The sequence below is a fragment of the Canis lupus genome, chromosome 9 (assembly GCF_011100685.1).
Source record: "Canis lupus familiaris isolate Mischka breed German Shepherd chromosome 9, alternate assembly UU_Cfam_GSD_1.0, whole genome shotgun sequence".
Taxonomy (NCBI): domain Eukaryota; kingdom Metazoa; phylum Chordata; class Mammalia; order Carnivora; family Canidae; genus Canis; species Canis lupus.
The window spans coordinates 45,375,717-45,392,802 of NC_049230.1; the positions used below are offsets into that span (position 1 = coordinate 45,375,717).

The window sequence follows — 17,086 nt, forward strand, 5'->3', positions numbered from 1 at the left end:
ACCAGGGAGCCAGGACAGAGTCTGTTCTCTTCCAGCTTTCATATCTTACGGTTCCAAATCCAAGGGAAGGAAACTTTCTGGAGAAATTTCTGGCAGGTGGTGAGGTAGCTTGCAGATCGTACACTAAGGCTGCCCGTCTTGCAGAGATCAGCCTCCTTTCAGCACTGACCCTGCCCTCTGTGCATACACGTGGGTACGCGTGTACACACATACACACACACACACACACACAGTCCCTAGTGTGTACTGCCAGTGGAGCCCCTCAGACCCCCGAGTACCTCGTGCCACCCCCACCACACCTGTGCATGGTGCTTGTGGTAAGTGCTCACTAAGTGTCTATCAACTGACTGAATCTTCCTTTCAAAGTTCTGTCCCCGGGATCATGTCACTCACTTAATCATGGCCTTCTCTGTCGTGTCCATTTTACTCCTTGCATGGCTTCTGGAGTCCTAGGGTGGTGGAAGTACCTGGTAGTTTTTTATATATAAAGTTAATAGAAACCACTAAACACACCACACACACACACACACGAGCCAGGAGGTTTAGAGAGGAGGGCGGGAGAGGCTTCTAGCCATCTGAGAAGGCACTGTGGGTCCCTCACAGAACCCCAGACACCCCCTGGCTCAGGTCTGCATGGTGTAGGTCTGCTGTTTGGGTCCAGAAGGTAAATAAAGAAGAGTCAGAGACAGCGCTGTCTGGGGCTCCCACCAGCCATTTGGGGAACTGAATGTTATCCTTCTCCATGAGCAGGAGAAGGTGATGGGGATGGTGCTAGGTTGCCCAAACCCCTGTGGACCACACCAGGGCAAACACCCATAGTCAGGCAGTTGGCAGTCTTCTCACGTGGCCACCATTTCTCCACGCTCTGAGGGCCCGGGTGCTGTTTGCCTGTAGGTCTGTGCAGGTGAAAGAGGCAGCCTCAGGCCTCAGTGCTGAGTGGCCAAATAAAATCAGCAACAACTGTAGCTGCCAAGGATTGCATGGTTGCTCACTGCAGCCTGTGCCAGGCTCTGTGCACTCCTTGTTTCATGGAATCCCCAGATAACTGGGGCGGGGCAGTGGGGGGAGCTACTCTTGTCCCATTGCATAGTAGGGCATGGAGAGGTGATCTCAGTGTGGACAGAGGGATCCCCTCAGTGTTCAGGAAACTCTGTCCTTTCCCTAAATCCCAGGGAAGTAGAGGCTTGGCCATCTCTTATGTGGCTGTATTTTGAAAGAAAAACCCATGCATACTAATTTGTCTTGACCTTCAGAGCCCTTGGTGAAGCCAAACACGAGCCCAATGCCAGTGTTTGGGAATGGGAGGGCCACCCTCAGAACAGAAGCACCTCGGCTGCACTGCACTCCTGCCCCAGAAGCCCTCCTGCTTATCCTGGGCATCCTCACTGGCTTGGGGATTGATTCCCCAAGAGCAGAAGGCCCTCGTTAGCCACACCACAGAGGTCGGGGGCATGGCTGTCCATTCTGATTTGTCCAAGCCAGTAATAACCTCAGTTGATTAGCCAATTCCAAGTGCAAGGCAAGGTCTTAGGCCTCTTTGTCCCCACTCCCACCCCATCTGAATGGACACAGGGAAGCAGGGCTTCCAGCCAGCCTCTGGCTTTGGTTCAGTAGATGTGCACAGAGTTCCTGTCACAGCCTCCAGGGGCCAGGCAGGGCTGGGCTCCAACCCTGTGAGGTGCGCACCCTCTCCAGCTATTCACCTGTCTCACTGTGGGAACCTATAACCCCATCCTACCCACTCTAGATTTCTCAGCCTTCAGGGGCCTAGCTGAAGTGAATAAACCTGGGCCTGCCTGCCCTGTCTGACTCCAGTAAAGCCCAAGGAGATAGCCATGCCAACTTGGCTCCGTTCTTCCGCAGCTGTCTCCTGGGGTCTTCTGTCCATCATAGGTGAAGCCTGGCCTGGCACACAGGCTGAGCTGATTCCCCACTGCTGACCTGGCAACCACAGCAAGGAGAAGAGAGTCTGGCCGAGCCCAGATCTCCATGCAGGACAGGAGGCCAGGCCTCTCCTGCCTCACTTGTCTCTGGGTCCACCCAGGGTCCAGGTAGATCCAGCAGCCCACCCCAACCCCTAGGCTCTGAGTCTCTGCTTAGGTGCAGGAGCCGGAAAGATGAACCCAGAGGCCAGGAAGGCTAGACCCTTAAGGAATGGACTCTCTCTCTCTCTCCTCAGTGAGGCCTGAGGAGAGAGAGAGAGAGACCCAGAGACAGATGAGTGGAGATGCCAAGAGATGAGACAGGAGAGAGAGAACCTGATTGAAAGCAGAAAGAGGAACCAAGAGAAAACCAGGAAGCCCCAGAACACAAAGACACACCAGACATACAAGGCAGAACGAGGGAAAGCAAAGGCAGAGAGGGGCTTTTTAAAACATCAGCCTTAAAAGAGGCACCAAGAGACCAACTAAAAGATGAAGGCCCAAAGACCCACAGAGGCAGAAGGAGACAGAGAGAGAGCTGTGGTCAAGGACAGAACCAAGGCACATTCTGCATCCCAGCAAAGGCAGGAAACATGCACTTCCCTGACTTCCCTTCTCCCTGAACACTCTCTGCCTCCCCTTGAGAGTATCCGGTTCTCTCTGGAGGAAGCTGTTCTTGTCTTCTATCCACCCACCTCTCATTCTATCTGGAGCTCCTCCAGCAAAGCCAGGACTACAGGATTTCAGTGCTGGTGACCACATCACTATTGATTGATTCGTCTTCATTACCCAGTGCCTCCTGTCTGTCTGCGAGCCCAAAGGAGGTAGTTAATTAAAATCAATGGGGCACGCACAAACAATCCCAGGAAACCCTCCATCCCCCAGCTGTCAGTTCCCAGCCTGGTCTGTGTTATCCCTACTGGTGTCCTTGGTGGCAGCCCAGGAGGGAGACCAAGGCAAAGGGCCTCCCTTGGTGCCACAGGCTCACCCACGCTTTGAGGTGGTCCTGTGATACCTCCACCTCTTCCTTCACAGAGAAGGAATGGCCTCCCCTGGCCTTGAGGCCACCTTTCTCCTTGTCCGGGCCCTGGAGGGAGTTTGCCAAACAAAGGAAGAACCTGTTCCTCTGGCTTGGCCTTGGATTTGAAAGAAGAGCAGGCTCTCTGTGAGCAGTGCATCATTCCTCCCACCTACCACCACCCGCCCAGGGCCCATCACCCCATGTCTGTGACAAGCAGCCTCTGACAGCCCCTCCCCCCATTAGTCTGTCCCTGGCTCCACCAGCAGCCTGGCTTGTCCCACTTGAGTGTCCTTGAAGCAGGAGGAGGCTGTGAGGAGGTGCCTGCCTGATGGGGAGTCCACCTCTTCTGGAGATGGAGCTGGCTCACCACCACTGTGCCAACCGTGCCAACCGCCGTCCGGTCCTGCTGTCTCTGTACAGTGAGTGCCCTGTCCTCTCCTGGGAGGTTCTTCCAGGAAGCAGTCAGGTATTTACTGAGTGCCTGCTTGACTGAAGGCTCAGTGCTGGGAGCCCAGAAGAAGCCAGATGCAGATTAGGATGCGGCCCTGCCCTCAAGTGGTTCCTGGTACAGTTGGGGAAATGAAGGCAGGCATCCATGGTAAAGAAATGCAATGCCAGGCAGTGTCTGGGGGGCCAGAAGAGCTGCCCCAGCAGTCATGGGGAGAGCGAGGAAAGGCCTGTCTTCCATCTCTTCTTCCCCAGGCCAGAGACACTTTTCAGTAGAGGCACGATTTAAATAGGTTCCTGGAGGATGAACTGGAATCGAATTTTTAAAAATATATACAGTCTTGCATAGTTTTTTGAACTTGTAATGCTTTTTGTCCTGCTCGATCATATTTCCTTGGGGTGGCTATTGTCTCTGTTTTCCACATGAGAAGATTGAGGCTCAGAGAGATGAAGGTCTTTGCTCAGGAATGTTAGAGGCTGGACTCCACCCACGATGTGCGGAGGGAGCAGGGAGCCTCGCACTCACATCGCAGCACCTACCTCTGAAAGGAAAGGCCCAGACAGAAGCCTGGGAAGGGCATGTTGCGGAGACTGAGGAGGAGCTGGCATGCCTGGAGAGGGGAACTCCTGAGGGAGCAGAGCCCTTAGGGCAAGGCCAGACTGCGGGGTGCCCTGCCTGCTGTGTGGGGAGGAAAGAGCAGAGGTGTCAGCAGGAGCTAGGCCTGGGCTCACATCTCAGCTCAGCCTGCAAATGGCCCCTGAAGGCATCTCGTGCCTCCAATGTCCTGTGCAACACAACCTAGGAATCTAAGCCCCCTTGGGGAAGGCGAGTCCACCCCTGTGAGGTTGGCCCTGGCACCAAACGTTCTAACTCCAGAGGCCAGCCACGCGCCATGTGGTGTGGGCCACGAATTCAGGAAGAGTCCCTCAAGTAAAAAGCTCCTACCATGTGCCAGATACCTGTGTTACATTACTGATGATACTAACAACCCAGAAAAGGGCCCAACCAGGCCAGTGCCTCTTCACCACCCCATACCTTCCTCCTGCTACCACCAGAGCCCCAGACTTGGGAGGCATCTCAGTGGGATTCAGTCTGCAGGCCTGGCTCTATTTAGAAGTGAGGCAGCTCTCGCCTGTCCCAGGGGACAGTCCTGCGGCTCCCCTCTGCAGCCTGGTAGGCAGAGTAAGGCTAATTGGGGATGTCTATGCATTCCCCAGGGCCTTATCATCTTCCCTTTACATTAAAAAAAATTATTTTGTTTTTAGTATGCAAAATTTTCCACCATCTGCTTTGCCTTGGCAGAATGTTTGCTGAAAATATCTCTCTTCCTCTCTAATTCCCGTAGTTTTGGGGGGCCTTTGGAAGCCTCCAAGTGGAACAGCAGCAGCTCGCAAGTGCCTCCCAGGCTCCTGGGCTGTTCTTGTGCCAGGCAGGCGGATGTTGTGGCCCAGAAGTCACATCACCAGAGAGGAACACTGGGATCCCTCTACTGATGAAATAGAGCTAATCTGAAGTTGAATCCTAGGATTCAGACCGAGTAGCTGTCCAGGTTGGATTCTCTGTGTGTGACCCCTGAGAGATGCCCAGGGTCACAAAGAGAGGTGGTGGCAGAGAAGAGCCAGAAATTAGGTCACCCAAATCCCAGTATGGTGCTATGAGGTCAAGTGGTCAGCATCCTACCTCTCGCCTGGACCATCCCAGGCGAGGTGTCTTCACAGGATGGCAGCTGCCACATGTGTCCTTTGAGGGAGTCAGAAAAGACTTTCCAAAAGGGAAGACTTCCCCCCACCTTCATGTACCAAAACTCTAAGTTTCCATGGTGACAGTCAAATTGCAGATCCATCTAAGAGTGAGCCAGGAAAGAAAAAAATCTGGCCTATCCCCAGAGAAGTGGGCATGGCTGGCACTGGGGCCGGCCGCTGCTAAGGATGAGAGCCAAGCAGAGGGGGGCACCCCTTCTGGGGCATGATGGGTAAATCTCAGAGATGACAGCTCCCTAAGCAAGAGGTCCAGGGTCTCAGGCCACAGGAGTGGGGGAGGCCCAACCTCCTCCCTGCCTCCTGGCAGAGCCCAGGTGAGTCCATTTGGTGACTCCTCCTTCTTGGGAGGACAAGTGGGACAGTCTTCTCCCTGGTGTTTTCCCAACTTCGATCTGAAAAATGAGGCGTGGGTTGAAGGCAAGCACTCATCGCCAAGCCATCCTAGACTGTCTTTGGGGAATTAGAAGGGAACAATCAGCCTTCAGACACACAGAGTGTTCTGTTGAGGATGGAAGAGCAAGGGCCAGAAGATTTATGAGCTTGAAAGCTTTGTTAATAGACCTGGAAGATTTACAATCACAGCTGCCGCGCAGCGAGAAAGGTGGCAATCAGCAATCCAATGGCAAATTAGCCCAGGTTTGGGTTTTGTGGTGACACCCTTCCCCATTGTCTCCTTTGGAGCTCCAAGTATTTTGTGCTCTCTGTCACCGGCACAAGAGCACCAAAGGACCCAGGCATTGTTTCAACATTCGGGTGCTGCACATTGCCCACCCCTCCTCCCCCTGCCCCAGCTGTGGGCTGGCCCCAGGATGATCCTGCATTCCAGATCAGGAAGAACGGCTGCCAGAGACAAGGGGAAGCCAGTGTGGACAGGAGTCCTGGCTCTCCTCAGGGACTTCTGTCTGCCTAACAGGCTACCAGACCCTCTGCTGATTCCTTTACAGCTGCCCCCTCAAGGGTCTCCCTTGGTGGGGGCACCACTTGCTACCTCTAGCCTACCTCCCACTCCCTTTATCTGGGGACCCACAGGGTTGGTGCTTAGTCAGTCACCGAGTGAGTCAAAAATATGTAAATGCCTATAAAACCAACGCTGCAAGGTCCAGTCGGGGGAGTCGTGATCAAAGAAACCCAATCTGGGACCCGCAAAGCAATTGCAAAATAAATCAGGCCTTTGCATTTTTCAGATACTATGAAGGGGCATGTGGATCACAGCCCCTCTGAATTCCCTCTTGATTCTACAGCACGAAAGCCCAAAAAGCCAAAGCAAAACTCTTTCTCATGAAGGCAAGGAGGGAAAGAGCAGAAAAGGCAAGATCCTTGAGCAGATAGAGGAAGAAAAAGCTGGGAAAAATCAGGTTAGCATCACTCTCGCCCCGCCTGTGTGGGCCTGGCTGTGCAGGAAAAGCACATCATTCACAGTGTGCTTTGGCCCCTACTAGGAGCCTGGGAGTCTGCTGGGGGAAGCGCACACGTGCACACACACATACACACACACGCACACATGTACACACACACACACTCTGAAAGCAGAGAGTGGCTGTAGCAGAATGCATAGGGCATTCAGCCAGCCAGGCACAGGAGATAAGGAAGGCTCCCTGGAAGAGATGGTGTCCAAAAGGAGCCAGGAAAGGGGCACCTGGCTGGCTCAGTCATTACATTTTTTTTTTTTTAATTTATTTATGATAGTCACAGAGAGAGAGAGAGAGAGAGGCAGAGACACAGGCAGAGAGAGAAGCAGGCTCCATGCACTGGGAGCCCGACGTGGGATTCGATCCAGGGTCTCCAGGATCGCGCCCTGGGCCAAAGGCAGTCACCAAACCGCTGCGCCACCCAGGGATCCCTGGCTCAGTCATTACAGCATGCGACTCTTGACCTTGAGATTGTGAGTTCAAGCCCCATGTTGAGTGTTGAGATAACTAAAAAAATAATATGAGCCAGAAGAAGAGCCATGAGCAGGGCATTCTGGGCGGTAGGAAGTAACTTGCTGTAGGAGGTACCGACCAGCAGTTTGGTAAGAATTCAGCCATGTGGAAAAACCTGGGTAAGATTGTGCAGGATGGGAGCGTGTACGTGGCTCAGTCAGTTAAGCATCTGCCTTTGGCTCAGGTCACGATCCCAGGATGCTGGGACTCAGCCCTACATGGGCTCCCTGCTCAGTGGGGAGTCTGCTTCTTCCTCTGCCCCTCCCGCTCTTTATGCTCTCTCTCTCTCTCTCTCTCAAATAAATGCAATCTTGAAAAAAAAAAAGATTGTGCAGAACAAGGCTCAAGAAGTAGATGAAGAACAGGGCCATGGGCATGTAGGTTACAGGGAGCTTCTAAGACGGGTAAGCTAGTATTTGTGTGTTAGTTGGAGCATTCCCCTCTGTGCAGAGAGAGGTGCCCACAGGTGGGGCCCAGGTGGGAAGCTATTGAAGGAGTCCAGGCTGGAGACACTGAGCTCTTGAGCTAATCAAGGGCTGTGGCCAAGGTGAGGAGGCCACTGTTTGAAGAACTGTTTAGGAGGCAAAGCTGGCAGAATGTGGGGTGAGGGGGAGAAAAGAGTGAAGTAGTCCTCAGTGCTTCCCGAAGCACCTACTAGGTACCAGATGCTCTGCTATGGAAGCACACGGTTGACAATCTCCTAGAGCTGAAATGTTTGGCCAGCTCCATCTGTCTGGTTGCCCAAATTCTGTGACCTGTGACTCCTTTTGACATGGGCTGAAGGCACAAAGGCTTTCCAAAAGACCCTTCCGGGTAGAAGCTACATGACACAAGTCCTGCCACTGCTGCTCCAGTGCCCACAGCGGATTTCCCTACCTGATCAGGCTCTCCTTGCTGTGGGCTGCTAATGCTGTCTCAGGGCCCTCCTCTACACACTGCTCCACAAGGAGCCCGGACCATCAGATGAAACCTCTTAGCCACTCTTGGCATAGACCGATTTTATTTCCAGTCTCATCTCCCACCAGACTGGTCCCTGTGGCATAGGGTTGATTGGCAGTAGTGCCATCTGGGCACCTGGCACTGTGCCAAGCAGAGTGCCCAAACTCTCCTCAGCTCCCTCTGTAATCAGCATTTTGCACACTCACTAGCAAGGCACACTGACTCTTACCCCATCCACCAGGTCAGTCATCTGTGAGTGCTCCTTACCTGTGATCCCAAACCTTTCTGTGCTGTTGAACTTGTTATTAGAGTTACATCGCATAATCAAATGTTATGTAAACAGATGAAAAGAGCCAGGAAAGACAGAGTTGTTTCATTAAAACCAGGACTTTGGAAAGTCTTGATAGAAGCCTACTTGCTTAAAAAAGCTATTGGACCAGGTGTGGGCAGGACAACTGTAAAAAGCAAGAGAAAGAAATGGAACAGCAGAGAGGGATTCTAGGGATTTGCTAGTGTCTAAGTTGTGCTGCAGTTTAGAGACACTAAGCACAGGGATCACAGACGGTGCAATGTGGGTGCAGCTCGGACATGAAAGACCATGTGGGCCCTATCTCAAAGCCCTCCATCAGAGGATTGGTGAATGGATGTACATGTCTATGCTTAAAATCAATATAGGATGTTTAATCTATTAATACATCCTGTATAATGACTCTCATGATTGACCAACCAGCCAAATATGGTCCCATTTAGTCCAGAAAAGAAGATTTCTACCACAGTGGGAGTTCCCCATGAGAGCTCCCTGCCCTCCCCTCTCCTGGAACACCAGCCCCATCAGTCTGGCTCCCCTCTGCATTCACAAGGCCCTGTTGTGAATTCCTAGACGAACTGAAATGAGGGCCCAGGCCTCCCCACTTCATTCCTTCCAGCAAAATCACAGTGGTTACAAACACAAGGTGTAGAGCCAGCTGCCAGGGTAATCGTCCGAGCTCTCCCACTTACTACCTTGGGCAAGTGCTTTGGGTTCCTCACCTGTAAAATGAGCACAGTCCTGTCTTCCAGGGATGTTCTGAGGCTTCAGCAAGCTAGCATATGTAGAGTGCCAGGAGTGCTTCATAAGGGCTGGCGAGGACTGGAAATTTTGTTACAAGCAGAGCTGCTTTGCCTCATTAAAAGGTAGAGCAGCATTGCACCCCTGAGCGTTACCGGGTACAAGCCTCAGAGAGGTTGTGCCTGCACCAAAGAGGATAATTGGCTCCTCCTCCAGCGAGAGGCTTCTGAGTCCGCCCCTGGGATGGGGTCACACATGGAGGCCGCTGGCTGAGGGGCCAGCCCTCCCCGCTGGTGCCAGTCACTCTGGCCCCGAGTCAGGGCCTCCTCACACCAGGACTTGCCTCTTCGGCTGACAGAACTGCCATCCCTGTCCCCAGGCCACTTTTCTGTGTCCCAAACACAAGGACCAGCTGAAGTCGTGTGCCGCTTTGTCCAGGCAGAGGGGAGGCCTGCCCCAGCCCCTCCGTCCCATGTGTCTGCTGAGAGTGACTGGTCAGGGTAATCTCCTATGCCTGTGTCTGTTCCAGTGGTTTCCAGTGACAGCGACAGTGACTCGGATCTCAGCTCCTCTAGCCTGGAGGACCGACTTCCTCTGTCGGTGGTCAAGGAGCCCAAAAGTGACAAACCCTACAGTGAACCAGGTAAGCACAGCAAGGATACTGCTTGTTTCTGAAGCCCCCCTGGTGCAGATGGCTTTGCTGCTTCCTCAGATCATGGCTCCCCAGCTAATGTCTACAGAGCCACTCTCAATGAGGAAGGAGGAGGGGGCCTGAGGCTGGGATGGCTAGGAGCTAAAGTGTTAGCACCACTGCAGAGCAGGACAGAAAGCAGACCCCGCTGTACTTGCAAGGGTGGAGGGAGGAGGGCAGACCCAGCTGTGTGTGCAGGGGTGGAGGGAGGGAGGCAGACCTAGCCAGCCTGCCTGCACACCCAGAATTCCTCAGTCTCCCTGTGAGCATTCCCTAGATGAGATTGTGTCTCGTGAACGCTGAGAGCTGCAAAAAATCAGGTATGCAGTTCCTTGAGCTAGCTCAGCTCTGCCATGAAACCACAGTGGGGCCCTGAACACATATCTTGACCTCTTGGGCTCCTGTCCCCTTCTGTTCAGCACAAATGTGATGGAGCAGGTGGTCCCCCAAGTGTCTTCCGGATTTAACACCAGAGCTCTCCTCTGTGACCTCATATGGAAGAGAGTTAACAGGGCCTTGAGGCTGGTGCAGAGATAGCCTGGGGGCACATTTTTCTTTCCTTTAAACACTGGAAGGGCCTTCCTGGGAAAAGGACCAATGTCATTCAGAATTACTGCAGAGGTTAGAACCAGAATATTTGAAAGTTCAGGGAGGCTGATTTTAGTGCATAAGCAGAGAGCTTTATAATAACTTTCCAAACTGGAACACCTCAGGGTGCTGTCCTAGGACCAAGGCTGAGTGATCTCCTAGAGCTGTTATGGAAGAAATTCCTGGTGGAGGCTGAATTCAGGCTAGATGGGAGATGGCAAATGCCTAGCACACGTACTTCCACTCCCACTCCTGTGCCCTTGGCAGACATTACTAGTTGATCATGGTACTCTCCCACAGAGCCTGACATGGCCTCAGAGTCCTCCTCCGCATAGTTTTCCAAGTGGTTAGTATCAGGTGGAAACAGCACAAGAGACGACACCAGCTTCTGGACCAGATGATCTCTTAGGCTTCTCAAGCTAAAGATTCTATCTTAGAAAAGTATAAAAGAGGGGCACCTGAGTAGCTCAATGGTTGAGTGTCTGCCTTTGGCTCAGGGCATGATCCCAGGGTTTGGGGATCGAGTCCCACACTGGGCTCCCTGTAAGGAGTCTGCTTCTCCCTCTGTCTATGTCTCTGCCTCTCTCTCTCTCTCTCTTTCTCTCTGTGTGTGTGTGTGTGTCTCATGAATAAATAAAGAAAATCTTTAAAAAGAAAGGAAAGGAAAGGAAAGGAAAGGAAAGGAAAGGAAAGGAAAGGAAAGGAAAGGAAAGGAAAGGAAAGAAGGAAGGAAGGAAGGAAGGAAGGAAGGAAGGGTAAGGGAAGGAATGCGGCAGAAGGAGCACTGACTTGTATCAGTGACGCGTCTCCGTTGCGGCGGCCTGCAGCCTGCCTCTTCCGCTCGTACTTTCTTCGTTCCTTGCCTTCTTGAAAGGACGGCCTGAAAGAAGGAAGGAAACCTACTTGCCAGCCTTGGTTTCCAGGGCAGGTTTTATAACCTGTTCCCCTTATAGAGCTCTTAAACCCGACTAACACCAGCTCTCAGCTATGACCAGGGTGGTCTGGGAGACAGGGAGAAGATGGAGTGCAGTATTACAGGTCCCGCCTCTGTGCTCCCAGACAGCAAGGTAGCAACCATATCTGAAGAAAGTTTCCTTAGTTAATAAAGGCAGCAATGAATAACCCCATTGGTGGGGGGGAGCCTGGGTGGCTCAGCTGGTTGGTGTCCAACTCTAGATCTCAGCTCAGATCTTTTTTTTTTTTTCCTTAAAGATCTTATTTATTCATGAGAGACACAGAGGGAGAAGCAGAGACATAGGCAGATGGAGAAGCAGACTCCCTGCAGGGAGCCCAATGTGGGCCTTGATCCAAGGACCCTCCAATCAGGACCTGAGCCACCCAGGTGCCCCTCAGCTCAGGTCTTTTTTTTTTTTTTTTTAAAGATTTTAAAAATTTATTTATTCATGAGAGACACAGAGAGAGAGAGAGAGAGGGAGAGGCAGAGACACAGTCAGAGGGAGAAACAGGCTCCATGCAGGGAGCCCAACATGGGACTTGATCCCGGGTCTCCAGGATCACACCCCAGGCCAAAGGCAGCACTAAACCACTGAGCCACCCAGGCTGCCCTCAGCTCAGGTCTTGATCTCATGATGGTGAGTTCAAGCCCCATATTAGGCTCCACAGCCAGCTTTTAAAGAAAAAACCCATGGCGGGGGGCACCTAGCTGGCTCAGTCAGTAGAGCATGCAACTCTTGATTTCAAGGTCGTGAATTCAAGCCCCACATTGGATATAGAGATTACTTAAATATATAAATAAGTTTTTTAAAATGTCATTGGGTTAATGGAGATATATACCTTTCCCCCTCATTCTATAAAGGCAAGAAAAACTCCTCCTCACTGTAAGTTTTCATGTTGATGACTTGTTCCTTACTGAACCAATCTGGGGACCTATGTAGTGGCCTTTATATATCCTGAACCAATTAGCACTGGCCAGAGAGGAAGATCTCACTAGAACATGGCAACCACGTGGGGGCAGAGGGTTGATGGGCTCTGAGCAGACAATCCCACAGATACCTACCACAGTTCTAGATGAGAAGATTTGTTTGTTTTTAAGTAGACTCCACACTGAGTGTGGAGCCCAACATGGGGCTCGAACTCATGACCCTGAGATTGAGACTTAAGCTGAGATCAAGAGTTGGATCCCCAACTGATTGAGCCACCCAGGTGTCCCACAAATGAGAAGACTTTAGACTAGCTCCTTATCAGTCTGAGATCATCCTTGTCTCTGTTCAAGGCCCAAAGAGCACCCATGTCTCTTGCAGGTGGCAGTGTGGAGTCCCCCAGGATGGGGCCTGCCCGCCGGCCCAGCCACCTCTCAGGAAGCCAGAGCAGCCTGGCAAGTGAGACTGGAATGGGCTCTGCAGACCCACAGCTGGGCACCCCATCCTGGCCAGACCCAAAGGGCCCCAGTGAGTACCAAGCCATACCTTCTAACCTACCGGCCTCTCCCTCTTCTGCTTCCCCATGCTCCTCCTCCTTCCTTACTCAATCCACCCAAACTGGAGAGTGCTAGATGATATTTGCAATTCTCTGTTTATTGAGCGCTGTGCCAGGCACTGGGGGGAACAGAGGTGAGCCAGACCCCACCCCTGCCTGCAATGAACAGAGAAAGGGACCCAAAATAATAAGGGGAACCACCCCTATCCATTCTTAGTAATCCTAACAATGGTTCTTACCATCCTCTGCTTTGTGAAACATGTCATTTTTCAAAGCATCTACCCATCTCCACAGTAGCCTTAGTAACTACTGTTTCAGGAACACCTGCCATGCACCAGGCAACCAGTCCTCACCAGGCCCAATCGTGTGCCCAGCCTGGGCAGGTACAACACAGTCCCTGACCTTCAGAAAGGTCACCTACCTACAACTACCTACCACGTGGCTGAAGAAGCCCAATCAATTCACCCAAAACAACCCAGACCTAAATCAGTGTGAGAATTCAGATCCACAAGAGCTGGTGGCGTGGAGCCTAGCCTGCCCTCGCACCCCTAAGGGCCACTTGCATTCTGTTGGAGCAGTAGATGGAAAGCTTATTATCCCCATTTGATGGGTATGGAAACTAAGGGTGGGAACCCAGGCTCTATCCCACCAGGCCCACTGCCCCTACCTGACCAACCTGGGATCATCGTGCAATGGGGGTGGGCAGGCTGAGGGTCCTCAGTCCTGCCCTCAGTCTCCTTCAAGAAAAAAGCCCCAGCTGGACCTGGGACCTCTGGGCCAGAAGACCCCGGGACATGTAGTGCACACATGGATCTGCACAGCAGCTGACCTCCCCAGGGGTCCGAGGACAGCTCACTGCGGGAATCTGCATGCAAGCCTGCGGGAGCCCCCCGCCCCAGTGCCCGCACCTGCTCCCTGTCTTCCCTCCTCCCCCTCTCTACCGTCATAATGCCAGGAAGCTGCAGGGCAGGGCACGTAAGAGAGGCCACAGGTGGGCAGGTCTCTGGGAGAGGTAGGCCCCTTGGCAGGGCCGTGGAGCAGACCAGCTCCCCTCCGCCTGGCCTCCTGAAATCCTCCACAGAGGACAGTTTGGAATCAACCACGTTTGTGTCCCAGCCCTACCACCCACAGACACGTGAGCTTGGGCAAGCCATCAGATTCAACCATAGGAAATTTCCTTTGATCCTTTGATCAAAAATAGTCAAGTATTGGCATCGATCTGACTCAACCTAATATCTCATCTCACTGACCCTGTTTCCATTATTGCAAAAGTGGGGACCAGCTGTGTTCCTCATAGGGCCACGAGGAGGGTGAGATGAAACATATATCCAATAAGGGGGAGGCCATGTGGCCCAGAGCCTAGAAGGGGCCCGGGGCTTGTGAGACAACCCGAGGGGAGTTTTAGACTCCACGTCGTTTGTTCTTCCTGGCATCTAAGATCGCCCGTGTTCGCTGCCCCCGTCTCAATGGCCACGCTGAAGCACAGGGAGTAGATGATTTGTTGGCAGCGACAGCGGAAGGAGCAGAGCTCTGCTGGAGCGTGTGTCCCCTGCCCAGGGCACCAGCCCCAGTCCTCCCCGCCCACCCCCGTTTAGGGGCAGAAAGGGAAGCTGCTTCAGGTGCAGGCTGGAGCCCGCCTGTCACTGGGGAGGATCCCCGCCTCTGCTCACCCTATAGTGGCCTTTTTTTCTCTCCCCTGAAGGCAAGAAGCACACCTGGACAATCCCCCGCTGCTGACACGGCCTCCGAAGCTCTGTCCGCCAGCCCTGGCACGGGCCCGCTTGGTGCAGGGAGCAGATGTCCCAGTGGAAGAGTTCGAGGGAGAAAGCAAGCTGGGTGGGTCTGGGGAGCGGTGTTGGAGCCCTCAGTGGACCAGCCCTGTTAGACGTGACCTCAGACCCAGCAAACCAGTGTTTGGGGGTGCTGAGTCTCCTTTCCCCCCACTCAGTGCCTTTCTGCACCCTTCTGTCCTGGGAGGCACCCCCCACTGCCACAACCCTCAGCCATGACCTTTATTTATTCTCTACCGCTCGCCTCCGCGCCCTCCCCCAGGCTACCTCCACGTTCATTTTAGGTTTGTCCTTGTCCTGGGTTGGGCCAGAAGGGCCTACAGCCCCAACTCAGGGGGCCCTCCCATATGCACTGCGGTTTCGGAGGACACTGGACTGGGCTTTCTCCATATTTGTATTAATGGAAGAGGAATCCATCCCTGAACATTGCCCTTCCAGGCTGAACTTGGCCCCAAGAGATGAGCAGCAGATCCTAGAGAGTGAAGGTCGCCTGCCCTTTGCTCGAGACTGGCTCAGGAGCAGTATCCAGACCTGGCTCTCACTTGGGTTCCTTGTGGAACCCCTCTGACAGCCTCCCCAGGCTCTGCTCAGCCTCTCCCCAGCTTGTGGAGTGGGGAAGGGTTCTAGTGGATACTATGAGTTCACTCATTGAAGAACAGCCTTCTGTTGCATCCCCAGGTGGGGTACAAGGCCCCCCGAAGCCTTTAATTCACTTCTCTTCAGTAGGTTTGATTTGGCATGAAAAATAATTAATTCAGCATGTGAGCAAATGCTTCTGGAAAATGAAGACAGAGATTGAAAGAGATTGAGAATGTGTGTGTGTGTGTGTGTGCGCGCGCGCACGCGCGTGCATGTGTTTTGTGTCCATATCTTTTCTTCCTGCCCCTCATCCACCACCCCTCATACCTGGTCCTTGAAAGTCCTCTCTGGGCTCTCAGGCCCCCACCATTAGTTTTTTGGCTCTTGCCGCTGGCAGATGGTAAAAAGACTGTTTTCCCTGTGACAAGTTACGCTTCAGAATTCTAACAATAAAGATTAGAATTTGCATTGAGCCAGTGTGCTGATCAAAAGGCTGTAGTCACTTGTGTTTCCGAGATGCATCGATAGACAAATGGATGGAAGAGAATGTCGTATGTTGACCGCTGGAGCGCTCTCTGAGCCACAGTGAAAGGAATGAGCTCGGTCTCCGTGTGGTAGAGCTCACAAACCTGGTGTTGAATGGAAAAACAAGGCCATTCACATTTAGAAAAAAAAATTAACCAAATGAATTGTATGAACTTCTGTGCACAGATGTGAAAATGCTTGTAAAGCAGACAGGGACTTGTGGTTAAATACACTGGGCTGGATACATTTATATCTCCTCTGCCCCCCAGGCTCTATCAGAGTAACCTAAAGGAATGAAATGCGTGAATTACAAAGCCAGAAAGGAGAGGAGAGGTCTGAAAACTTTGAAAGATGGAAGAGTATACTTTGTTTAGTGCCAGCTTCCCCAGCTCCCCAAAATGTCTGCAGGGGAGAAAGGCAGCCATGAACCAGTCCATTTGCTTTGCAGAATCCACCAAATTGGAGAACTTGGAGGGACCAGGTGTTCCTAAGGTGGAAACTAGGATGGATATGAAAGTCATATTGGTTGCAAGCACTGAGACCCCCAAGTCCCTTTCCCTAGCCCACAGGGCCCTTCCCTGGCCCTGGGAGAAAACAGGTTTACTGTTGGCCAAGGGTGAACTAGAAAGTTGGTACTGGGGACCCCAAGCCCAGCCAAAGGCTGGAGGGAGGCAGCAGTTAATGGAGAGACCCTCCATCCTCTCCCCCTCCAACACCTGGCTATTCTCCATCTACCCACCCCCCAGGCAAGATGTTACTCAGCCCATCACTGGAGAACTGACTAAAGAGAAAAGATGGACATAGATCCTGCTGTCAGCAACTCCCCCTTCTCTGCCCAGTCACCCCCTGCAAGGCCTCCTTTCCGCAAGCCCCACCTGCACGTACAATTTAGCTTGTAGCTTGGCTGTGTTACACTCAATTGAAACAGCCAAAGGCACCAACAGTTGACCAAAACCAACAACTAAAAATACAGAGATTCTAATAAACAGGAAGAAGGAGTTAGGGAACAACCCTCTGAAGACACCTACCCATGAAACAGGAAAAGAATGTTATTTAGTTATTCAGTTATTTATGTTTAGAGAAAAATCAAGCAAGTGAAGGGGGAGGGGGCAGAGGGAGAGAGCATCCCCAGGCTGACTCACCGCTGAGTGCAGAGGCCAATGTGGGGCTCGATCTCATGACCCTGAGATCATGACTTGACCTGAAACCAAGAGTTGGTTGCTTAACTCACTGAGCCACCCACGTGTCCCTTTTTATTTTTTATTTTTTTAACACTTCCTTCTTAAAAAAAATAACATTCTTAGGGTGCCTGGGTGACTTAGTCAGTTAAGCATCCGACTCTTGATTTTGGCTCAGATCACAATCTCAGGGTCCTGGGATTGAGACCCAAGTCAGGCCCCATGCTTGTCAGGGAGTC

General features: G+C 52.4%; 1 protein-coding gene across 1 annotated transcript in view; it reads left to right on the top strand.

Annotated features, from left to right (window-relative positions):
- RPH3AL (rabphilin 3A like (without C2 domains)) overlaps positions 1-15,616 on the top strand; it is a 101,638-nt gene extending 86,022 nt beyond the window's left edge. Inside the window, 4 exon segments of the mRNA XM_038548448.1 lie at positions 9,590-9,703; positions 12,601-12,716; positions 12,718-12,747; positions 14,478-15,616. Of these exon segments, the coding sequence (XP_038404376.1) occupies positions 9,590-9,703; positions 12,601-12,716; positions 12,718-12,747; positions 14,478-14,660 (443 nt within the window). The 3' untranslated portion in view covers positions 14,661-15,616.
- The last annotated feature ends 1,470 nt before the right edge of the window (positions 15,617-17,086 follow it).